At 41.6% G+C, this 26,253-nt stretch overlaps 2 protein-coding genes across 2 annotated transcripts in view; one reads left to right on the forward strand and one right to left on the reverse strand.

Moving 5' to 3' along the window:
- The window catches only part of LOC140212147 (cholesterol side-chain cleavage enzyme, mitochondrial-like), a 44,476-nt gene extending 42,387 nt beyond the window's left edge, over nucleotides 1–2,089 (forward strand). The window contains exon 9 of the mRNA XM_072282762.1: nucleotides 868–2,089. Coding sequence (XP_072138863.1) covers nucleotides 868–981 — 114 coding nt within the window. The 3' untranslated portion in view covers nucleotides 982–2,089. The remainder of the gene's footprint in view (nucleotides 1–867) is intronic.
- Nucleotides 2,090–4,345: 2,256 nt separating this feature from the next.
- ccdc33 (coiled-coil domain containing 33) overlaps nucleotides 4,346–26,253 on the reverse strand; it is a 364,562-nt gene continuing 342,654 nt past the window's right edge. Inside the window, exons 16-23 of the mRNA XM_072282761.1 lie at nucleotides 25,578–25,773; nucleotides 22,871–22,959; nucleotides 17,833–17,964; nucleotides 15,962–16,046; nucleotides 13,143–13,279; nucleotides 11,766–11,849; nucleotides 6,952–7,068; nucleotides 4,346–4,749 (exon numbers count right to left, since the gene is read on the reverse strand). Coding sequence (XP_072138862.1) covers nucleotides 4,720–4,749; nucleotides 6,952–7,068; nucleotides 11,766–11,849; nucleotides 13,143–13,279; nucleotides 15,962–16,046; nucleotides 17,833–17,964; nucleotides 22,871–22,959; nucleotides 25,578–25,773 — 870 coding nt within the window. The 3' untranslated portion in view covers nucleotides 4,346–4,719. The remainder of the gene's footprint in view (nucleotides 4,750–6,951; nucleotides 7,069–11,765; nucleotides 11,850–13,142; nucleotides 13,280–15,961; nucleotides 16,047–17,832; nucleotides 17,965–22,870; nucleotides 22,960–25,577; nucleotides 25,774–26,253) is intronic.

Below are 26,253 nucleotides of genomic sequence, written 5' to 3' on the forward strand. Positions count from 1 at the left end.
GATGGAAGAGCCGGCCTGTATGGGCCAGGATTCAACCCATCACGGATTCCAGCACAGCCGTTGTGCCTCTATTCTTTGCCACACCACCTCTGGCGCCTCCTTCCCCAAGTGGTTGTAACAGGCGATGCCACAACATGAGGGCCTGGTCTGTGCAACAACTCAAGGCCACGCAGCTCCTCTGCCAATTTCAAATGTCCAACAAGGTCTTGTGACCACAACAAAAATGTTTCAGACAAATATTTGCGCCATTTGTTGGACCCAGAGAGGTTGCTGCGATTAAGTGCGCCACCATCTTACCTGAAGTCCAGGACTTACCAGGATTCAGCTGATCACCTGCTGTTAATGCTGAGCAGTACTAAGTATTGTTAAAGTGGTTGTAATTTGGATGAGTTATTAAACTGAAAAGTGATCTATGTGCTCAGGTAAAGGAACTTTTAAAGAGTAGGAAGTTCTCACTAGAGTCTTGGCCAATATTTATCCTTCATTCAACTTCCTGTTTATCTGTGTTTTGTGGAAGGTTGTTGTACACAAATTGGCTGCATTGCGTTTGTATATTGTGATACTTTAATAATATTTAATGGGCTATAAAGCATGTAGGATGTAAGAATCAGGTTTAATATCACTGGCATGAAGTAAGTAGTGATGTAGTGTTCATAGTTGGTGCATTGTCCACTCAGAAATCTGATGGTGGAGGGAAAGAAGCTTTTCCTAAAATGTTGACTGTGCGTCTTTAGGCTCCTGCATCTCCTCCCTGATGTGTCAAGCATAGGGAAATTATTGTCTTCTTTTTAAATCATATGTTAAGTTTAAGTTAGTTTTAAAAAACACAGTAATAATTATGTCTGTGATCATTTTGTTTTCTTTTAGATGCTCCAAAACTTTCAGATTGAAACTGATCTAACGACTGAGGTGAAATCCACGTTCAGCTTGATCCTTATCCCTGACAAACCCATTGTTCTAAAGTTCAAGGCCATCAAATGAAGAGAAATGGAATATGTTTCTGTAATGAGGTTTTCCTTTCATTAGTCTTGAAAAATTCTGTTTAACCAGTAGTGGGTTAATATAATGGTATATGTCTGTGTCAATGCATTTTAGAGCCAGAGAGATATATAGCATGAAACCAGATCTTTCAGCTCAACTCATTCATGCCAACCAAGCTGCCGATCTGAGTTAGTCCCACTTGCTTGCATTTGACTGATTTCCCTTTAAACTTCCCTACCCACTTACCTGTCCAAATAGCTTTATGAAACACTAGAAGAATATTTCCTGCATGTTGCTAGTATTGATTTCAACATGATATGTTCAAAGAAAGTGCTCTGTATATTGACTGTGTTATGTTACTAGCACTGTTACCGCTTGTGCAAGTTTTCACGGTATCACTACAGAGACGAGCAAAAACCCAAGCTAACATTGCAATACAGTACGGAAATTGTGTTCTATTGGCAGAAGAAGTATGTTTTGGATAAGAAGTCTTGATACTTCAAAGCATTATTTCAGGAAATTAATCCCCAACACACTGGTCAACCATCAAATATTAATAAAGCTAGACTATCTCATTATTCTGATGAAGGGTCTGCACCCATAATGTCAATTGTTTATTCAATTCCACAGATGCTGTCTAACTTGCTAAGATCCTCCAGCATTTTGTGTGTGTATCTCACTGTCACTTGTTTGAGGAAGTGCTGTACATAATATTGTTCCTGTGATTCCTACATTGCAAAGCGCTAGCTGGAAAACAGTTTTGGATGTCCTGATGTGGTTAAAGGGTCTAAATGATTATCAGACAATTCTGGAGAGATGAATCAAAGAAACAATGTCCACACCAACCATCAATAATAATAATCACTTTAAGTTCAAAAAATTATTCTATTGACATGTTATTGTTAGATTAGAAACAAAATGTATAAGATATTTTTGATTTTCTTTGCCTCATCTATCTTTCTTGATAACTTGTAAACCAAGATAATTTGAATGGCAGTGATAATGGTGGGTATTATGTATCAATGTTGGGTGTATATGACACCAAAAAATTGTTTCATAAAATAGTAACCTTTTGAATTTAAAATAAAGCTTTACTGTCTTTCTATCATTCAATGACTTATGAGAACCAAGAATATTCAAGTGACAATCACATCAACCTCATTCTTACTAAGTAACTGAACAGGAACGAGGGGTTGAAAGACCAATTTCAGTTCCTAATGTGTATGCTCTTTGTCTGAAAATTTTAAATTGTACATTGTGATCTTTATATATTTTCATAACTTTGTCATTATTACTTATCAAACTAAAAGCTATTAAAAGTGCCAAGGGTTTGTTTAACAAAATCAAAGACTAGAGAAGTACACACCTTAATATTTGTTTTATGTAACTTCCTTTATTCACCTGTTCACCCATCATTTCATATGCCTCCCCTTGCCCCACCCCTCCAATCCATTCATTCAGACTTTGGCTCTCTGTCTGAGGGTAAGATAGGAAGGTGTTGGGGGTGGGGGGTTGTGGGGAAGGGGATAATATGAGAAGCTGGGAGGTAATAGGTGGAAGAGACAAAGGGCTGAAGAGGAAGGAATTTGACAGTAGCCCATGGAATAAATGGAAGGAGGTGAGGAACCAGAGAGAGGAAGTTGTGGGGGATAGAAAAGGCAGGGAAAGAGAAGTGAAAACAAAGAGGGAGGACAGAGGGGAGAAATCGATGTTGATGCTGTCAGAAAGGAGACTACCAAGAAAGGATATGAAGTGTTGCCCCTCTAACCCTTCTCAGCCGGACTCACCTATCAACCAGCAGTTCCTAGTCTGATCTACCTCTCCCTATAACTCAGGTCCTAGAATTCCTTCCCCCCACCCCCCCCAACTTTCATTCTGATTCCTATCTCTTTCTTTCCAGTCCTGATGAAGAGTCTCAGCCCAAAACATCAACTATTCATTCTTTCCATAGATGCTACCTGACCTGCTGAGTTCCTCCAACGTTACGTATGTGTTGCTCCAGATTTCCAGCGTCTGCAGAATCTCTTGTCTCTATTAAAGTGGGGCGTTTCTTAAACAGGTGGCAAAGAGGCCAATCAAATTTAAGGGTGTTAATTAACTGGGCCTTGGAGTGACTTTCACTTGATAGAGGGGAGACTATGAGGAACCTATGAGATTATTATGAGCATGTCCCCAGAGCTCGAGGGCAGACAGGCTAGGATTTTAAAGATTAGCTTTCTTTGTCACATGTACATTACAACACACAGTGAAATGCAATGTTTTGCACCAACAGCCAACACAGTCCAGGAGTGTGCTTGGGACAGCCAGCGAGTGTCACCATGCTTCTGGTGCCAACATATCAGCCTAACCTGTACATTGCTGGAACGTGGGAGGAAATCCACAAGGAAAGAGCCTACAAGTTATTTGCAGACAGCAGTGGAAAATGAACCCAGATCACTGGCACTGTAAAATGTCACGCTAAATACTTGATTGGCTAAATGGCCTACTTTTGCTCCTATATCTTATGGTCTAAACACTATGCTATTGTGTCACCCTTCATTTACTGGAACGTAGGAAACTGATGGGTGATGTTATAGAGGTGTATAAAATCACAACATGCACACAGATGGGGTGAATGCACACAGTCTTTTTCCCAGAGAAAGGGAAGCAAAAATTAGAGGGCATAGGTTTAAGGTGAGAATGGAAAGATTTAAAAGAGTAATTTCTTCACACATTCAGTGGTGGGTATATGGGATGAACTGCTAGAGGAAGCAATTGAGAAAGTTGGATAGGAAAAGGAGGGATATGGGCAATGGGACTAGAGGAGCTGCTTGGTCCACATGGGTAAGTTGGACTGAAGGGCTTGCATCTGTGCTGAATTACTCTGTGACTCCATGAATGTGTTGAAAGACTCAATCAGAAGTAAAAAGGTAGCAACAGGAGATGAACAGGAGAGTGGAAGTAACTATGGCTACAAAGAGGGAAGTAAACGGTGGAGTGGAACAGGATTAGACAGTACTGCTGCTATAACCACGTCCATCTATTACAGCAATGACATCAAAGACCCCACCAAATGCTCCATCCTGCCAGATAACATCAAAGGATGACATCATCCACATTCTAACCATTAGAAGACTGAGCTTGGAGTCTCTACCATAAAGATCAACATATAACAGAGTAGGCATTCCCAACTTTTTTTCTGCCATGGACCCCTACCAGTAACTGAGGGGTCTGTGGACTCCAGTTTGGGAACCCCTGAACTAGAGGTGTTGTACTCTCCAAGAGATGAATAAAGTGTCATCTAGTCTCAGACGCCAAGTGTATAAATACACTATAATGCTTTTCACCCCTTCTGAATTTATAAAAAAAGCTAAACTATTGCAGATCTTTATTAGATCATATTTTATTAATGTGTGAAACTGCATAAACAATTTTTCCACAAGGTAGAATAGTTATACTGGTCATTCTACAAATCAATAAACACACATATCAAAAATTAATAATTTACATTTTCACTTTGGCAAAAATAGCTATAAAATTCCTTTACATTTAGTTTTTCTCTGTCATTGTTCCAAGTGCAAAAATAACCTGATCCTTAAATAAAAAAGCAGAAATTATATCCTCTTTTTTAAATGGTGTTGGTTTAATCAACAAATTAGTTACTTGCCACTGTCATTGCTTTAAATATAACCATGCATTCGGTTGAAATATCCTCTGACAGTGCCTCTGAAATCCAGGACAAAGCATCCCATATCAGTTTCAGCTCAGATGTAAATCTGAAGCATGTTTCTGTCAAAATTGCATAAGAAAATATTAGCAAAGTCTCTGGGTTGCTACACTGCTGCTTTCATACAGGAAGGCTGTGGAAGCTTTCTGTGGATGCAAATGAGATTTATCAGGATGGTGCCTGGATTAGAGAGTGTGTTTTTTATAGGGATGGGTTGAGCGAGGCAGGGTTTTTCTTTTTGGAATGAAGAAAGATGAGAGGTGACTTTATAGAGGTATACAGGATGATCAGAACCAAAGATCAAATGGACGTCCTGAGAATGTTTCCCAGGGCAGAAATGGCTAATAAGAAAGGGCATAACTTTAAGGTGACTGGAGGTAATTGCAGGGGGATGTTAGAGGTAGATTTTTTACATCGTGAGTGGTGAGTGTGTGGAATGTGCTGCCAGGGGTGGTAGTGGAGGCAGATACATTAGAGACATTTAAGAGACTGTTAGGTAGGCACAAGGATGTAAGAAAAATAGGGGGCTATGTGGAAGGAAAGGTTAGATTGATCCTAGAATAGGTGAAAAGGTCGGCACAATTTCATGGACCGAAGAGCTTGTACTGTGCTGCACTGCTATGTTCTATGATATGTGGCTAGTACTAACTGAGGGAGTACTGAAACAAGGTAGCTAGTAAATGCAGGAGAAACTTTGCAATTCAAACACAACCTGCATCCACAGGGAGTGATTGAGACAATTTCAGGGTAAGGGAAAGGCTAAAATTTATTCCCCATTCCTATTTCACCTTCAGAGTAATGTCAATAAACCACTTCAGTCTTATTTGTCAAGGGGTGTTACCACAGTGCTACAGGGTGGGCAGCAGTGAGGGAGTGGTGGGTTTCGGCAATTAAACACAATGGTGATGACAGCACAGCAATCTGTTTAAGTGTCTGTGCGTAAGACTTGGAGAGGTAGCTGCAGTGATAGTATTTCTATTGCCTGATGCCCCTGAGCATCTAGTTTGGGAGGGCCTGTCAGAGTGGCCCACATAGAGTTTGGTACAGAGTTTCAGAGACTGTGGCTTTGAAGGAACAATATATAAAGGGTGGCTGGGTAAACCCATGAAGGATTCAAATATTCAAAGTAAATCTATTATCAAAGTACATATATATCACTATATACTACCCTGAGATTCATTTTCTTGCAGGCATTCACAATAGAACAGAGAAATGCTATAGAATCAATGAAAAAAAGCTACATACAAAGACAAACAACTAATATGCAAAAGGAGACGAACTGCAAATACTAAATAAATAAATATTGAGAACAGGATTTGTAGTCATTGAAAATGAGTCAAGTGTTGATGTGAGTTATCAGCACTGGTTCAGGATCCTGATGGTTGAAAGATAACTGTTCCTGAACCTGGTGATATGGGATCTAAAGCTCCTGTGAACAAGACACACAAAATGCCGGAGGAACTCAGCAGGCCAGGTAGCATCAAGTCCTGATGGAGGGTCTCAGCCCAAAACGCTGACTGTTTACTCTGTTCCATAGATCCTGCCCGGCCTGCTGAGTTCCTCCAGCATTTTGTGTGTGTCACTTGGACTTCCAGCGTCTGCAGATTTTCTTGTGTTTGTGATTCTAAGGCTCCTGTACCTCCTTTCCGATGACAGCAATGAGAAGAGAGAATGGTCTGGATGGTGGGGAGGGAGATGGATATGGGGCAGATGAATTCAGGTGAGGGGAGCTTGTGGGCAGTATAAACACTGGTATGGATTGGATGCACCCAGTGTCTATTTTGTGTGCTGTAAATTTTATATCATTTTGTTCTAGGGCCCATAAACTGTGGGAAATATTACTACTGAACTTACATCTAATCATATCTTTATTAAATTCTTAACCATTCTCTTTACTTTAGGCAGTTACCAATCTGGTCCTTTTTGCCAGGGCTTAGATTCCTCATCTGAGCCTGATGGGCTATTTATGTGAGATTCAGTTGGCTCAGGCCTTGCTTTGGCCAGATTGTGATCAGGTTGTGGTTGGACTGCCCTTGATTGGGTTGGAAGCAGACTGGCCATAGCAGGATTGGTTACGGTAGGGTTGGCCATGGTTGGATTGGTTGTAGCTGAGTCAGTATTGGATTGGCCATGGTGGCACCGGCCTTGGGATTTGTTTATAAATTTTACCCAGAAGAGCTCTAGCTTACTTGGGATTCGCGGTTAAAGAAGGTATTATTAAGTTTGCAACAGTCAAACATTAAGAGGCAAAGAGCTCCACTCACCAAAGGAAAATCATGGAACACCATGGTGGAGGTTCTGGTGAAACCATGTTCTTGCTCAGACAGCCTTGTCAACATACTTTGCTTCTCTCGTCCCCATTTCCGCGAGTTCTCCTCCAACTACAAAGAAACTGCATGTCAGTCACTAGCTCATTTGAACCATCAAGCCATCCTGAATCACAAATAATTTTGCATTTCAATGAGGCCAAGACTGACTTTGAGATTTTATTGTCACATAAGATATAGGAGCAGACTTAGGCCATTTGGCTCACTGACCTTTCTCCTCCATTCTATTATGGCTGGTTCATCATCCCTTTCAATCCCACTTTCCTGTCCTTTCTTTGTAACCTTTGACGCCTTTACTATTCAAGAACTTATCAACATCGGCATTAAATATACCCAGTGACAATGAGGCCACTTTGCCAAATGATATGTGGTTGGTTCCAATTTGCACTGGAGTCTAAAATATGAACAGAAATTGGTGGTAATACTCACAAGTACATAGTCATAGTCATAATTTATTGATCCCGAGGGAAATTGGTTTTTGTTACAGTTGCACCATAAATAATTAAATAGTAATAAAACCATAAATAATTAAATAGTAATATGTAAATTATGCCAGGAAATGAGTCCAGGACCAGCCTATTGGCTCAGGGTGTCTGACCCTCCAAGGGAGGAGTTGTAAAGTTTGATGGCCACAGGCAGGAATGACTTCCTATGACGCTCAGTGTTGCATCTCAGTGGAATGAGTCTCTGGCTGAATATACGCCTGTGCCCAACCAGTCCATTATGTAGTGGATGGGAGACATTGTCCAAGATGGCATGCAACTTGGACAGCATCCTCTTTTCAGACACCACCGTGAGAGAGTCCAGTTCCATCCCCACAACATCATTGGCCTTACGAATGAGTTTGTTGCTTCTGTTGGTGTCTGCTACCCTCAGCCTGCTGCCCCAGCACACAACAGCAAACATGATCGCGCTGGCCACCACAGACAAGTCAAAGTTAAATTTACTCTCAAATGCATGAGTACATGCATGCAAAGGTACAATTAAAATCTTGCTTACAGCAGCACCATAAACATATAGCACAGTTTCAGTATTTCTTAAAGCGGAGTTTCTGATTAGAACAGTGTGGTGTACTTCCAACACATCATGTGGATATTTCAAGTACAGTTGTAAATAAACTAATTTGGCAGAGGATGTGAATCAGCACGTCAGGAAAGAAAGCAGAAGGACTTAGAGGACGGTAGATGTCATAATCGGTAAGAACAAGCAGAAGCAAGGTGGGGCGGACAGGATGAAAAGTGTATTTTTAATGCTAGGAGTATTATGATTAAGGGTGATGATTTTAGAGCATGGATCAGTACATGGAGCTATGATAAGGTGGCCATAGCAGAAACTTAGTTGAGAGAGGGATAGGAGTGGGTGCTTAAAGTTCCAGGATTTTGTTGTCTTTGAAAAGATAGAGAAGTAGGTAAAAAGGAGTATGGGTGGTTGTGGGGGAGGGAGGGGTGGAGTTGTGCTATTAATCAGGACAATATCACAGCTGCATTCAGAAAGGACATAATGGAGGGCCCATCCTCTGTGTTAATATGGACAGAACTTAAAAATAAGAAAGTTTCTACCACTCTTATGAGATTATAATTACAGACCCTCAATAACCTGTGGGTCACATAGGAACAGATATGCAGGCAAATTAAGAAAGATGTAAGAAAAACAGGGTTGTTATAGTGGGTGACTTCAACTTCCCTAACAGAGATTAGGATATCCCTAGTGGTAGGACATTTAGATGGCACAGAATTTGTTAGGCACATCTAGGAGGGTTTCTTAAATCAGTATGTATATAGTCCAACAGAGGAGATACTGGATCTGGTGTTGGGTAACAACCTTGGTCAATGGGAAAACAGGGCACTTCTTAAAGTTTACTGTAGCTATAGGTAAGTGTGGACCTAGCGGGACAGAATTAAATTGGAGCAGCAGAAATTACGTCAGGCAGCTACTGGGGAGAATTAACTGGGAACAGCTGTTTTGCGGCAAGTCCTTATCTGATGCGAGGATGGAGCTTAAAGACCAACTGTGTAGAAATTGCAGGACAAGTACAGCATGTTCCAGTAAGAAGCAAGGACAAGGATGATAAGGATGAATAAGGATGGAAAAGAACCTTGGAGCTGATAAATTTAGTCAAGAAGAGAAAGGAAACGTACGTAAGGTTTACGAAGCTAAAACCAAAAAGAGTCCTTAAGGATTATAAAGAAGTCAGAAAAGAACTCAAGAAGGGAATTATGAAATCCAGGAAGTGCCTTGAAGGATTAAAAAGAATCCAATTGCATTCTATATATCAAGGCAAGAGGATAACTAGGGAGTGATTGGCACCATCACGGATAAAGGAGGAAACATGTGCTTTGAGATGGAAGATATGGGTGAGGTCTTAAATGAGTACTTCATGTCAGTTTTATCAAAGAGAAAGACATGGAGAGTTGGGAGATCAGTGTGCAGCATGCTAATTTGCCATTTTGAGATAAAGAAGGAGGTAGTGTTGTGTCTTTTAAAAAACTTTAAAATAGGTTAAAACCCCAGGGCCTGATGGGATATATCCCAGGTGACTGAGGAAAGCAAGGCATGAGATGGCTGAAGCACCAGCCAATATCATTGTGTCCTCTCTAGCTTCATGTGAGATCCCAGAGGACTGGCAAGTAGCTACCCTTATTCCCTTTTCCAAGAAGGGAATAGGGATAATCCTGGAAATTGTTACCAGTGAGTCTGATGTCAATGATAGGGAATCACTGGAGAGAATTTGAAGGAATACGATTTATGAGTATTTAGAAAACTATGGCTTACTTAGTGACAATCAAAATGGCTCTGTGCAGGCAAGTCATATCCTACTAATTTGATGAGTTTTTCAAGTATGTGATGAAGGTGACTGATGAAGGTAGAGCTGTGGAAGCTGTCTACATGGATTTTAGTAAGGCATTTGACAAGGTCCTTCATGGGATGTTCATCCAGAAGATTAAGATGCATGGGATCCATGGTGAATTGGCCGCTTGGATTCAGAACTGCCTTGCCCTTAGAGGGCAGAAGGTGGTGGTTAAGGAGCTTATTCCAACTGGTGGTCTGTGATTAGTGGTGTTCTGCAGGCACCTGTACAGGGACATCTGTTGTTTGTGATGTATATAAATGACCTGGATGAAAATGTAGTCGGGTGGATTAGTAAGTTTGCACATGATACAAAGATTGATAGTGTTGTGAAGAGCACAGCAGCCTGGCAAAGGATACTGAAGGATATAAATTAGTTGCAGGTATGGGCGTGGAGATAGCAGCCCATGTGATCTGGCCAAATGTGAAATATTGCACATTGGGAGATCAAATGTGAAAGAGACATTACGCTGACAGTGGCAAGACCCTTAAAATGTTGACGTGCATTGCGATCTTGGTGTCCAAGTCCATAGCTCAATGAAAGTTGATACGGTGGTAAAGAAGACTATTTGTTTACGGTGGTAAAGAAGGCTAAGTTTTTTACGCAGAGAGTGGTGAGTGCGTGGAATGGGCTGCTGGTGACGGTGGTGGAAGCAGATACGATAGGGTCTTTTAAGAGACTCCTGGACAGGTACATGAAGCTCAGAAAAATAGAGGGCTATGGGTAACCCTGGGTAATTTCTAAGGTAAGGACATGTTCGGCACAGCTTTGTAAGCCGAAGGGCCTGTATTGTTTTCTATGTTTCTGAGCATATTAGCATGCTTATATATATTGGTTGAGGAATTGAGTTTAAGAGACAGGAAGTTATGTTGCAGCTTTATAAAATTCTAGTTGGGCTGGAGTATCACGTCCAGTTCTGGTTACTGCATTAGAGCAAGGCTGTGCTCAGTGGTGGGGAGAGCTGTGCCTGTGCTGGTTATTGGAGTAATACCTAAAGGCCTTGACAACTGATTGGAAGAAAACTAAGAAAAAGAAACTACAGATACTGGAAACCTGAACTATCATAAACACAAAAATAATTCATGTTTTTGGGTCAAAGACCTTTATCGATTCTGTCAAAAGATCTCAGACTGGAAAAATTCATCATATTTCTCTTCCCACAAATGCTGCCTGACCTGCTGAGTGTTTCCGTATTTCCTGTTTTTGTTACTGATTTGAGGATGTGGCTCCATACTCATTAATTGCATCTGGGAATTTACATTTATGTACTTTAAAAAGTGTGCATCTGTATTGGTGATCTTGAGATACTGGATTGTTCAGAGAGAAAAAAAAAACAAGTGGTTTCGTGGGAGTGGTCTTCCTGGAAGCACCATTTCAAACCTACCAGAATGTACCTAATAACGTGGTCACTGAGTGTATGTTCCAGCCTTCTGCTGATGTAGCCCATCCACTTCAATGTTCAACATGTTGTGCATTCAGAAATGTTCTTCTGAACCCCACTGTTGTAACACGCTGTTATTTGAGTTACTGTTGTCTTCCCGTCAGCTTGAACCAGTCTACCCATTCTCCTCTGACTTCCCTCATTAACAAGGTGTTTCACCCACAGAACTGCCACTCACTGCATGTCTTTTGTTTTAACCTCTAGAGAACGTTGTGTGTGAAAACTCAAGGAGATCAGTCGTTTCTGAGAAACTCAAACCATCCGACCTGGCAGCAACAATCATTCCACTGTCAAAGTCACTTAGATCACATTTCTTCCCCATTCTGGTGTTTGGTCTGAACAACAACTGAATCTCTTGACCATTACTGCATGCTTTTATGCATTGAGTTGCTGTCCTGATTGGCTGATTAGATATTTGCATTAGCGAGCAGGTTTGCAGGTGTACTAATAAAGTGTACATACCAGAGTCTCCAGTGTTTGGACACGTCCCTGAGCTTTGTCCAGCTGCACCAGCAAATTTAATTTCTCTGACTTGGCCAAGGATTCCTATAAGGAAGAGCAAGCAGTTGCTTTGAATTTGTAGATGGAGGATTCGCTCATAAAGGGTGAAATTAGAAATGCAGGGAATCTGAGATAAAAACAGAGAATAGACAGGAGCATTGTGCAATGTTGCCACAATAAGGCATTGGTTTTGATCGGTTCATTATTATTGTCACAGATACTGAGATATTATTTCATGTTGTAGGAGGTCAGATGTTTAAGGTTGTCTTGGAGTTGCTGGAAAGGGGATTTCATTTCTGAGTTAAAGCTGCAGGCAAAACCCAGGAGAAAAATGTTTAAAAACACAAGATATTCTGTGGAGAAACTCTATGGAGGTGCATAAACAGTTGACATTTTAGGCCAAGACCCTTCATCAAGACTCCGATGAAGGGTCTCAGCCCAAAATGTCAACTGTTCATTTCCCTCCATACATGACAAATAAAGCTAACCTTCTAATCACAATTGAATAAAATATTCCAAAACCTTGTTAGTCATTCCGTAGTCGATGAAATCACGGAAAATCCATGTCATGGGAGACCTTCTACCCATCCTGTTTGTACTAACCAAGTACTGAGGCCTTAATTCTGCAGGTCACAGCTCCTCAAGACCACATCTAAGTCGTATTTAAGTTGTATATGATAAGTGTTTATGCCTGCATCACTCAACGAGTTGAGTATCAAATTTCTCTGGGTGATAGATCTCTTCTTCTTTTCATCCAATTGTGACAATGTTGCATAGTGACTATCACTTCACTTTACAACACCATTTCTTGCCATTGTCTGTCAGGAGTTTATACATTCTCCCCGTGACTGCAAGGGGTTTCACTGGGTGCTCCAGCTTCCAACCACAATCCACTGTACAATTAGGGTTAGTGAGCCATGCTATTTTTGATAATTTAGAGGTACAGCACAGTTACAGACCCTTCCAGCCCAATGAGTGAATAACAAACCTACTAATCTGTATCTTTGGGATGTGGGAGGAAACCAAAGCACCCTGAGGAAACCCACATGGGGGTCATGGGGAGAACATACAAACTTCTTACAGACCGTGATGGGAATTGAAATATGATTGCTCATGATGTAAAGTGTTAAACTAACTGCTATGCTACCATGCTGCCTCATGTTGATGTTGGAAGTGTAATGACACTTGTGGGAAGCCAAGCTCAATCCCCACTGATATGATTCGATGTGATGATGTGTATCACTGTACCACAACACCCCAGTATTGACCCTGTGGGGCAAGGTGCTTCCTGTTCCCTTTGTATTTTATGTCTTGGCCCTTTCCTTAGATCAACCTTACCTTGATAGAGTGAACTGGCTGCTGGACGATAATAGGTCCAGGCTGTATTTGTAGCCGTCCCAGTTCTTCCCGCAGCCGTGCGTTCTCCACTAGCAACACCATCTCCACCTCCTTCTTCACAGTGTCTTCAGCAGCTCCTAATCAGAAGCAGACTGACTAAGGATTCTCCCATATAGACAATGGTCATTCAATCCCACAACCAGCTCTACTGCCCACTTATATAAAATAGTTAACATCACAGACATTTAAATTCTACATTTTAAAACCATTAACAAGCCCAGAAAAAGAGGCCGTAAATTTCATTAAGTGTTAAGTTTTATTAAAATTTACTAGCACTATAGGATAATTAAAACAAAAACTTCATGCCATCTTAAAAGTTTCTTCTTCCGGGCAGTTAATCTGATCAACCATCCCCAGACTCCCCTCTATCTATTACCCTGTCATGCCACTGCACTTTTATAATGCTGTTTGCATTATGAATATATATTTATATAAATGCTGCACATTTTATTCCATATCCATATTTTAAACTCTAACTTTATATAAATCTTCATTCTTTGTAATTGTTTATAGCACCACCTGTGTTGGCTGAACCAAAGGTTGTGATGAATCAGCATGTAGGAGGGAGGTTGAAAATCTAGCTGACAGGTGCCTCAACAACTTTTTACTCAATGTCAGCAAAACCAAGCAGATAGTCATTTATTTCAGGAGAAGGAAACCGGAGGTCCGTGAGCCAGTCCTCATCAGGGGATTAGAGATGAAGAGGGTCAGCAACTTCAAATTCCTTAGTATTATCATTTTGGGGTGTATGGGGCGTCAGGGAGGGGTAGCACCTCTGGTGGGGAAACATGTCGCGTCCTTCTCAGGGCGGTTTGTCCACCTTTGGTCCCCACCTGGCACTCAGCTCTCACCTGTGGCTCCCCGTAGCTGTTTGCATGCGACAGCGGCCACACTCCGGCCAATGGCTTCAACAAGCCGGCTAAACCAGGTGAGGGTAGCCGACGGGTCGCAAACCTTCGGTGAGATAGGGAGTTGTCTATCCCAGCATGTGAAGACAGATTCCGGTGGATTGAGCGGATGAAACCAGTGGAAGGTCCAACAGTCAAGAAGGCGGCCTCTGCAAGCATGGTGAAACGTATAGAGCAGGACAAGACACAGAAGACGTCCTGGTCATCCACTGCGCCTAGTCCCATCTCCAGCCGTCTCGACTCTTGTCTTGCCACTGGATCCAGATGGGAATTGGGAAGAGAGAGTGAGGCTGACGCTGCGCAACTCTCCCTCACTTAAATCCAAATCAAGCGCTAGTCTCGACACCATCAAGCCGGTTGGTGGCGTAGCGGCATCAGCACTGGACTTTGGGGTGAGAGATCCTGAGTTCGAATCCAGCCAGCTCCCTTGCACGCTCTCCATCCATGCTGGGTTGAGCGTCGAGCTAGCAACTCGACCTCGTAAAAAGTACTAATGGTGTCGAGGTCTTCATCGATGACGGTGGACGAACCTTATTATCATTTCAGAGGATCTGTCCTGGTTCCAGCACGTAAGTGCCATTATGAAGAAAGCACGTATTCACTACTTTTTTGTTGGCTTTTCAGTACAAGGGTATTGGTGGTTTCTTACCAGGCTGTGATGTAACCAGTCAATGTACTCTCCACCACACACCTATAGAAGTTTGTCAAAGATTTAGATAACATGCTGAATCTTCGTAAACTTCTAAGAAAGTAGAGGTATAGATGTGTTGTGGAGAGTACATTGACTGGTTACATCACAGCCTGGTAAGAAACCACCAATACCCTTGTACTGAAAAGCCAACAAAAAATAGTGAATACGGCCCAGTCTATCGCAGGTAAATCCCTCCCACCATTGAGCACAAATATAACGACTGCAGTCACAGGAAAGCAGCATCCATCATCAAGGGCCCCCACTATCCAGGCCACGTTCTCTTATTGCTGCTGCCATCAGAAAGAAGGTACAGGAACCTCAGGACTCACACCACAGGTCTGGGAACAGCTATTACCCGTCAATCATCAGGCTCTCGAATCAGAAGGGATAACTTCACTCATCCCATCGTTGAACTGTTCTTACAACCTATGGGCTCACTTTCAAGGACACTTCACCTCATGTTTTCAATATTTATTTATCTATCAATCTGATTATTTATTTTTTAGCTTTCTTCTTGTATTTGCACAGTTTGTTGTTTTTTTTGCACATTGGTTGTTTGTCCATCCTGTTGGGTGCGGTCTTATGTTGATTCAATTGTGTTTTTTGTATTGACTGTAATTGTGTTTAAAAAAATGAATCTCAGGGTTGTATATGGTGACAGATACCTACTTTGATAATTAGTTTACTCTGAACTTTGAACTTTGGTATCAAGAACAATGGAACCTCTTGACCATGTCGGCATGCTTTTATGCATTGAGTTGCTGCCACAAGACTGGCTGTTTATAAATTTGCATTGATGACCAGGTGTACAGGTCATTACCCAATCCAGTGGTCACAGAGTGTACATGGCAAATTGAGTTATCCTTGATCCTTGCTCCCCCCATAAGTGAAGAACAAAACCAAGGGTCAAGCCAATGAGTCCAACAATTTGGCTTTGTACAGTGACACAACAGGTAGAGCCACTGCCTTGCAGCTGGAATGACCTGGTGTTTTCTGTGTGACTGTGCTGGTTTTCTCTGGGTGCTCCCGTTTCCTTCAACATCCCAAAGATATGCAGGTTAATTTGAAGTTGCAAGCCTGCTGTGACTGTGATGGACAGTGCACATTTGAGGGGCCAAATGGCCTACTCTCACTCCTTTATCATGTCCCAATTAACTTACCTGTGTGTTTTATGGAAACACCATGCCCTTCCCTCCGTCTCTCTTTCAATTTCTTATCTAAAATATTCTCCATTTTCTCGATAATCTGCAATATGAAAGCAACACAGAGATCCATTAGAAGCTGTTCACATGGATGGAGTAGGATGTAATTCTGCAAAATCTAACACAGTGTCCTCAGCAGGCCCAACTCATCTAGGGCAAGCAAGTTGCCAACCCAAGCCAGTCCCATTTGCCTACTTTTGACCAATACCTTTCCTATTCAAGTACCTGTCCGTGAACATTATGAACATCAATTTTCCCTCTCTCCGCCTTCTCTCGTTTTCATTCCCCATTTTGGCTCCCTTCTCTTCTCCTTACCTGCCATCAGCTCCCTCTGGTGCTCTCCTCCTTCCCTTTCTCCCATGGTTCACTGCTCTCTCCTATCAGATTCCTTCTTGTTTGGCTTTTCACCTCTGGCACCTTTCACCTCCAAGCTTTTTAGATCACTACACCCTCCCCTATGCACCCGCCTTCCCTAGGAAATGATCTCAACTATCATCTGCCACCTTGTCCTCCTTTCCCTCTCCTCGTCTTCATCTTCTGGCATCAGCCCCTTCCTTTTCAGTCCTTATGAAGGGTCTCAGCCCAAACTGTTGACTGCTTATTCCCCTCCATAGATGCACCCTAACCTGCTGAGTTCCTCCAGCATTTTGTGTGTTGTGTGGATTTCCAGTAATCTCCAATGATCATGTACCTGTCTGAATGTCTTTTAACTGTACCACCTCTACCACTTCCTCCGGGCAGCTCATTCCACATACCCAGCATTCTCCATGTTGAAAAAATTGGCCCTGAGATCCTATTTAAAGCATTCCTCTCCAACCTTAAACCTATACTCTCTAGTTTTACCCTACCCTACTACCCTACTCTGGGAAAAAGACTGTAACCGTCCACCTTATGATTTTATTTATCTCTACAAGATCACTGCCTCAGCCTCCATTGCTCCAGGGGGCAAAAAAGGCCTCAGCCTATCCAGCTCTCCTTATAACTGAAAAACTTGAGTTGAAAGAAGAGGATAGATAAGCTAGGGCTTTGTGGAAATAAATTTGAAACATTGGAATCTTCATGTATTTATTCTTGTAATGTGACAAAATCCCGGAGTGCTTTGCTATAGGCAAAGTGTATATGTGACTGAAGACATGTAAAGTTCTGATCATTATGTCACCAAGAGGAAAGTAACGAAGGGGAAGATTGGTGTATTGTGTGGCCTTGAACAGAAGTGAAATAAGACTGCAGCTGCTGAATGGGAGAGGAGGGGCTGAGACAGCTGGAACAGATAACAGCCAAAGAATTGTCTGAAAACGAACTTCATAAGCTATAACATAGGTGATGCCTGCCATTCGTTGTGAGGAGTGGAGGTGGACTTCCCTTGGCAAGTAATAAATGTACTTTTAATAGATCCACTCTGAGTTTATTTTGTTTTGTTATAAGACCTAGCAAAAGGTACGTGACAGCTTTTTTCCCTCTGGAGCAAATAAGGCTGAGGGTAATTTTACTGACATGTTATAAAATCATGCAACTTTTGATAGTCTGATAAAGTATGCAGTTGCAGCCCACAAAAGTGAGAAAAACATGACCACAGGGAGATTTTCTGCTCTTCTTTTGTGGTAAGAAGAATAAACCTATATATCCTAAATATGTAAGTGTAGTCAAAATCATATGTTGACTCACAGAAAACACAGGGCAGGTTACAATGTAAAACACTTAAGTACAAAACAGAGGGCCACAACTGGAAGTTGGTGAGTAAAAACAAGTCCAAAAAGAAATTCAGAAGAATTATTCTAAACCCTAGGTGACAGTTCAAAGACTAAAACAGTTTGAACAGCCAGTGTTACCATTTCTTGTTGCCGTATGGTGTCTTCCAGAATCTTTGACTTGCGTATTTTTTCCTGGTACCTCTGTAGTGCTGCGTGCTGTTGCTGATGGGCTTTCTGCAGGCGCAAGAGTTCAGTCTCACGGTCGTTCTTCTGTAATCATCAACATTGACACCAAAAGCTTAGAGACTCAGATACCCACACTCTTCCAGCTGTATCAGTGGCTTACTTCATTCCCTTTGATTAAATTGTAGATATGTGGATCATGGATATCTTGCAGACACAAGAGTCCAACGATCCTGGCCCAACATATCGACATAATTACGAAGAAGGCATGTCAGTAACTATATTTCATTAGGAGTCTGGTAAGATTTGGTAAGCTACCAAAGACTCCAGTAAATTTCTACAAATGTACCATGGAGAGCATTCTGACTGGTAGCATCACTGCTTCGTATGCAGGAGCCACTGCACAGGATCAGAAAAAGCAGCAGAGGGTGGAAAACTCAGCCAGTTCCATCACAGGTGATAATATCCTCACCATTGGTATTGGCACATGGCCATGTGATTAAGGTGTTCGCCTAGTGATTTGAAGGTCACTAGTTCGAGCCTTGGCTGAGGCAGCGTGTGTGTCCTTGAGCAAGGCACTTAACCACACATTGCTCTGCGATGACACTGGTGCCAAGCTGTATGGGTCCTAATGCCCTTCCCTTGGACAACATCGGTGGTGTGGAGAGGGGAGACCTGCAGCGTGGGCAACTGCTGGTCTTCCATACAACCTTGCCCAGGCTTGCGCCCTGGAAACTTTCCAAGGCGCAAATCCATGGTCTCATGAGACTAATGAATGCCTCACCATTGAAGACCTCTTCAAAAAGCAATGCGTCAAATAGGCAGCATATATCAAGTAGATCCACGACACCCAGGCCATGTTCTTTTCTCATTACTCCTTAAGGGATGAACCCATGAATGCCACCTCACTATATCTGCTCTCTTTTTGCACTACTTGTTTACCTATTTGTATATATTTCTTATTGAAATTTATAATTTATTTTATGTATTGCACTGTACTGCTGCCACAAAACAACAAATGTTATTACACATATCGGTGATAATAAACCTGATTCTGATTCTCATTCCAAGAGGCTGGATTCTGAAAATGCACACAAAGGCTGAGACTCTTCATCTGGACTGAGAGATAGAGGGGCGCCAGTCAGTATAAAAAAGTGGAGGGAAGAGAGTGGCTCCACCAATTACCTACCACCCCTTCTTCCACCATTCTATACTGGCTATCTCCATCTAGCTTAAGTCTTCCTCATCAAACAATGAAGGGTCTCAGCCCAAAACATTGACCAATCATTCCTCTCCATAGATGCTGCCTGGCCTGCTCAGTTCCTCCAGTATTTTGAGTCTGTTACTCTAAAATGGCAAGAAGCCTGTTCCCAAAGCAATTGGAAAATGTTAAACATGTTTGCATTAAACTTATCCTAATATTTGGGTTCCATACACATAAACCATACAACCTATCTGTCAGGCCGGCATATGCACTCTCCCACTCTCCACCCAGCCAACAGGAATCATCTGCCACTCGTTTATAACTCATCGTCTCCAGCCTATTTAAACCCAACTCTGATCCACAGTCCTTCTTCACTTCTCAAACCAGCCAGCTTCATCCAGTTGCTCCTAGTCTTCAGTTACCTTGTTGCCATTTGTGTTATGTATCTGTTCTCTCTTGTTTTGTGGCACCTCGTGGCTTATTATATTGCAGTTTATTATTAAAGTTATCACTCACCGCTAAGTTGCCTCCACTGCTCCCCTTTTGGGTCAAGCCTGCTCTACGTTTCCTGACACTATCACAGCACGGCCAAGCACTAACTATCGATAAATTGCTTTGCAATATAATGGCATGTCCTTCCACACATACAAATCACATCTGTCCAAATCTATCCTCCTCAGGTAAATCATCACTTGCATCCTCCCTGACACCCTTCCAAGTTAGAAATACCTTTGTCATCGCTGGTCTAAATCCATGAGGTCCCAGCACAACAGCACCGTGGGAATCAGAAGTTCCAGAAACGGACTCAACAAGAGCTTCTCAAAGGCCAATTATTATCCCCACCAACCCCATTCCCCGCACGTCACCCTTGCCAATGAAGCACAAATCCTATAGACACCTATAAATAACGAAACCTTCTCAGGGAAATTGGACAATAAATCCAAAGTTGACGGTGCCTCAGATAAGTTATGTTCACACAAAATACTTCCCTTCTTTTAGCCTGCTCTTGGCATAGGATTCGCACCACAGCAATCCCTTCAGTCTCATCCCTTCCCTCCACATCCCCCTGTGCCCCCACCACTCACTCTCTCTCACTTGCCCATGAACTCCGCTTTGAGCTGTTGAGGCGCCGAGGTTGAGAGCCTTAAGTTCCTAGGAGTGAACCTCGTCAATAGCCTGTCTTGATCCAACTACATATTGAACCAAGAAAGCTCATTAATAGCTCTATTTCCTCAGGAGGTTACAGAAATGTGACCCATTAACCCGTACTTATGTATATTGATGTAGCATAGGTAGTATCCTATCCAGATGCATAACAACTTAGCATGGCAACTCCTGTGTATGTGGAGACATCGCAGGAATTAGCTTCCCTTCCATGGACACTGTCTATACCTCTTGCTGCCTCAGTGAAGTGTAACCCGGGTTAATTAAACCCAAGGATGTAATATTAGTAAGTTCTACCTGCGAAGGGATAAAAATGAGGTTTAGCGATTAAAAAAAGAGAATTTGGAACAAAAAGCTCTATGCAAGAAGTGGCATTGCCTGATACAGGATGGACAAGGAGAGAAACGCAGCAACGATTAGAAGCTGAAGATGTGAACTGTTATGAGTGGAATTAGTAATGTGTATCTTTACTCTACCAACTTGAAAACCTCAGGCTGAAACCCCTGGAGGAGAGACAATAGCGATAAAAAAATTATTGAAGCTACAGCTATAACTTGACAATATTGGCAGAGACCAGTGTCCAAAATCACTACCATGTGGTCGGAAATTAGTTCTGTAAAATCATACCAAGGGATTTAGTCAAATTTTCATACAAGTTTGTGAATTGACTTTCCATGGACGATCAACTATTTCATCCAATGAACCAAGAAACAAGATGGCGGCCCACCCAAGATGAAGAACCAGTGCGGGAATAAAATGTGTACAGACGCAAAGGATTTAATGTGGTTGGACGTACAAGTTTTATTTTCATTCAAATCGTCCAAATTTGATTTTCTGCAACAACTTACTTTGATAAGTTGCTTAATGAGATTTACTTTGTTTAAAAGTTGTGATGTTGGAAAGTTGTCATGAATGGAGATAAACTGTGTTTATATATAATTTTTGAATTTGAATTTAAACTTGTAGATGTACTGCCTGGAACTGAAACTGAAGTTAACTATAATACTTAAGAATAGGAATTATATTTGGTTTTCTAACTAACTAAGGATAAGTAAAAAGGAAAGTTTAGTCTATAAACTTTTAAATAGAGGATAACACTAGATCTAATTATTTCGAAAGATTAGGGTAATAAAGGAATCTCACTGATTCAGATTAAAAAGGAATTTGTTTTGGTTTGATACCTAAGATTTGGAACCTAAACAGAATGTTGGAATTTTGAATTGTTCTTGCTCATGTAAATATTTTGTACCTATTATTTTTTTCTTATAAACAAACCTTATCTCCAGAAGTGTGTGGTTTCTATTCACTGCCCCCTTCCAATACCAGAATCTTCTGATGGCCTATTAGCATCTAGTGTAGTACTATGTAATTTGATTTTCTCAAACAGTGTCGTGACTAGTCACACGTGATAAGATGGGTGCTACACAGGTGTTACAAAAGCACCCAGCATTATCAACGCCCCACCAGCTTCTTCCGCTGAGCAGAAGACACAAAAGAGTTCCCTATTATTATTATTTGGACTCTTGACCTCACAATCCACCTTGTTATGATTTTTCACCTTATTGTTTACCTGCTCTACACTTTCTCAGTAGCTGTTACACTTTATTCTGCGTTGTTATTGTTTTACCTTGCTCTACCTCAATGCACTGTGTAATGAATTGATCTGTATGAACAGTATGCAAGGCAAGCTTTTCACTGTATCTCAGTACATGTGACAATAATCAATACCTTACCTTCACTAGTTTACAGTACCTCTGACCTACCAGCACATAGAACATGTAACAGCATAGCACAGTGCAGGCCATTCTGCACACAATACTGTCCCGACCTTTTAAACTACTCCAAGATCAATCTTTTGTTGGATCCTGGTGTTTTTGCAATCCAGAGGTTATCCAGAAGACAAGAATAAAACTTGGTGTTTATGGCTGGTTTACATGAACAAGGTATGAACGAAAAACCAAGAGAACAAAAAAAAGAAAAAGAAGTCATTGTCATTTTGACTGGATACCAACTAAATTCCAGTGATTACCATTAACCTATAAAATAGCCAGATTCAAGTGCCGTGACAGCTGTTACAGAAAACAAAGAAGCTTCGAGAAAAATACAGAAGCAACTATACCATAACTTCTGGAAATTTTACTGAACAAGCATAGGAAACTTAAACTATGAGGAATATAGAAGGTAAATAACAATTCTGCATCCTAATCCACACCTCCCACATAGCTTTCCATTTCTGTTTTGGGATGTGTGCAGAAACTGTTCTGGGGAGAACATGGAAACTCCATGCTGACAGCGCCAAAGGTCAGAGTCAAACCCAGGTCCCCAGAGGAGTGAGGAAGCAGTACTAACCACTGCAGCACCCTACTGCACCACTACGTCACCCGTGCTAAACACCTCCTGTCTTTCAAAATCAAAACCACCAGTACAAATTCATCAAATGTGACACAAATCAGGAAACACCAGACACGTGAATACAAATGCACATCAATCTATTAGAAAAAATCTTAATTACTTAATGGCATGCAAAAGGCTTTGTTGCAGGGACCTTGCCAATTTGCCTGCCTTGCTTTCATATTCAGGTAAATTAAAAAGTCATCCATATATCTCTCCAGCTTTTCAACTCACCCGGATTAACTCATTCTGCAGTTGCTGCACCTTATCTTTGCTCTTTAGATGCTCTGCAGTCTCACTGGCCAGTTTGTGTTTCAACAGGACTGGAACATGAAAGCGAGAGACATGAAAGAAGTTCAAACAGCAGTCGCTTCTCTATTTGGGTTTCGTTAAACATTACACTCAGTAGCCACTTTATTAGGTACACCTGTACACTTGCTCATTGATACAAATATCTAGCCAGCCAATCATGTGGCAGCAACTCAATGCATAAAAGCATGCAGACATTGTCAAGCGGTTCAGTTATTGTTCAGACCGAACATCAGAATGGAGAAGAAATGAAATCTAAGTGATTTTGGCCATGGAATGATTGTTGGTGCCAGGTGGGGTGGTTTGAGTATCTCAGAAATGGCTGATCTCCTGGAACTTTCACACACAACAGTCTCTGGAGTTTACAGAGAATGGTGTGTAAAACAAAAAAAAAATCCAGTGGGTAGCAGTTCTGTGGGTGAAAATGCTTTGTTAATGAGAGGGGTCAGAGGAGGACAACCAAAATCATTCAAGCTGACAGGAAGGTGGCGGTAATTCAAACATCAATATGTTACAACAGTGGAGTGCAAAAGAACCTCTTTGAATGCACAACACATTCAGCAGCAGAAGACCACATCAGGTTCCACTTCAGTGGTCACTTTATTAAGTACACTCCTGTTCTCAGCTAATAGACATCATTAGTAAATTAAAAATAGGCAATTCCAGAAACATTCAGCAGGTCAGGCAGTATCTGTATGGGAGAGACGTGGTTAAAGTTCAGATCAAAGATACTCCATCAGAACTTTTTCCCATGGAGATTGGATAAGACTAGAACTAGAGATCATAGGTTAAGGGTGAAAGGTAAAATATTTAAGTGGAACGAGGGGGAATATCTTCAGTCAGAGGTGTGGAGCGAACTGCCAGCAGAAGTGGTAGATGCAGGTTCAATTGTAGCAGTTATGGGAAGTTTGGATAAGTACATGGATGGAAAGGCTATGGAGAACTATGGTCCAGGTGCAGATCCATAAAACTAGGCAGATTAATAGTTTGCCACGGCCCAAAGGACTGTAGTGCTCTATGACTCTAACTGGGAACAGTTTGAGAAGTTTTAAAGTGCTGAGAAAGGGTAGGGATGTGATGCGTATGTGGAACAATGGAGAAAATAGGGGAAAAGAGAACAAAAGGAGGAGGATAATATTGCAGCGGGTCAGGAAAGGGAATGCATTGGTTCGGAAAATATACAAGCAAATATTTGAAATTTCCAAAGGAAAATAGAGGTGCAGAATGATACAGCATGGAAACAGCCCTAATGGCCCAAATTCTCCATGCAGACCATGGAACTCACCAAGCTAGTCCCATTTGCCCACATTCGACCTATATTTCTCTCATCCTTTCCAACTGCCTTTACCTGCCTCAATAATTTTATCTGGCAGCTCGCTGCACATGCGCACCACACCATGTGAATTTGCCCTTCAGGTCCCTTTTAAATATTTCACCTCCCACCTTAAATTTATGCCCTCCCCCCAGTTCTTTGCTCCTCTCCCCTGGGAAAATGACTATGTGCATTACTACATTGCTCATGTTCCCGTGTTCTCAATATTTATTGCTTATTTTTTTTCTTTTGTATCTGCACAATCTGTTGTCTTTGCACACTGGTTGATCGTCCGTCCTGTTGGGTGTGGTCTTTCAAGGATTCTATCGTGTTTCTTGGATTTACTGTGTGTGCTTGCAAGAAAATGAATCTCAGAATTGTATATGGTGACATATATGTATTTTGATGTTAAATTTACTTTGAACTTTTCATGATTTTATACCCCTCGTTCTCTTGCATTCCAAGGAATAAAGTCATAGCCTACCCCATATCTCCCTGTAACTCAGTCCCTCATTGTTTTGGCAGCAACTTCATAAATACTCTTTTTCCAATTTAATGTTATCTTTCCTGCAACAGGGCAACCAAAAATACACAATTGTTCATACTTCACTATAGTGTAACTGTGAAAATAATCTGAAATTTGGTAGTTGTTGCCCTGCTGAAATTGTTTGAGTTACAATGAGTTCAAGAAGGATGCAATATGTCAGGTTAGAAGATGAGGTGCTGTTCTTTGATTTTGACTTTGATTTTCTCTGTGATAGTATAGAAGGCCAAGGATGGAGCTGTCAGTTGGCTACAGAATGATTATAGTACGAAAGAAGATCCAAATCCATGCTTTTCTAACTCCAGTTAAAACCAGGATACTGAGGTACTGAAACATTTGGATTACCCCACTTAGTATTAAACGACTGAGGACGTTTCCAAGAAGGGGTGCTTGAGGAAGACAGCACCCATCATTAAAGATCTTCACATCTCGGACATGCTCCCTTCTCATTACTACAATCAGAGAGAAGGTACAGGAGTGTGAAGACCCTCACTCAGTGAATCAGGAACAGCTTCTTCCTCTCTGCCATCAGATTCCTGAATGGTCCATGAACCCACGAAAATACTTCATTACTCCTTTTTTTTTACATGATGAATTTATATTAATTTGTTGCAAAACAACAAATTTCACCTTTTTTGCATATCTATTTTTTCAACTTTATATTAATAATTTCACCCCACCTAAGTAAGTGATAATTAACCCGATTCTGAACTGAGAACAAATTACAAAATAAACCGAGATAGGTTTTTAATCTCACAGTGGCAGCAACAACACACCGATTCTGTCTGCTATTTCTGCCTTTGTCATCACATCGATGTCAGCGTCGTCCAGCAGAGTTGGCCCCAGGTTCTGGTGCAGGCTCAGCTCGCTGCGCAGCTTGCTGTTCTCGGCCTCCTGCCAGGCCATGTCCTTCCTCAGTTTGATGATATCAGCGGCCATTTTCTGCATTGCAGCTCGGTAGTTCTCCAGCTCCTGTGCAACATCAACAAGTCAGAGAGTCAGGAGCATCGTAGAGCACTGAAACTGGCCCTGCGGCACGTGTTTGCAGCCATGTGGACATGCTAAATTCCATTAGCCTCAACTGCTTTCCGGAAGCTAAAGAAGCTTAGCATGTTCTCATTGACCCTTACCAATTTTTATCACTGTACATTACCAAAGTAGTGCAAAACAAAGGGAATATGACATTCATAGGTTCACGAACCATTCAGAAATCTTACAGCAGAGAAGAAGCTGTTTCTAAAACATCTTTAGGCTCCTGCATTTCCTCCGTGATGATAGTAACGAGAAGAGAACATGTCCTGAATGGTGGGGGTCATCGATGATGGATTTTGCCTTTTTAAGGCATCAAATTCTGAAGATGTTCCTAATGGTGGGGAGGTTTGTCGTCTCCCACTACCTACCCATGGGAAACCTTCTGGTCACCTGATTATAGGAAAGATATCAATAAGTTTG

This window comes from Mobula birostris, chromosome 18, assembly GCF_030028105.1.
Source record: "Mobula birostris isolate sMobBir1 chromosome 18, sMobBir1.hap1, whole genome shotgun sequence".
Taxonomy (NCBI): domain Eukaryota; kingdom Metazoa; phylum Chordata; class Chondrichthyes; order Myliobatiformes; family Myliobatidae; genus Mobula; species Mobula birostris.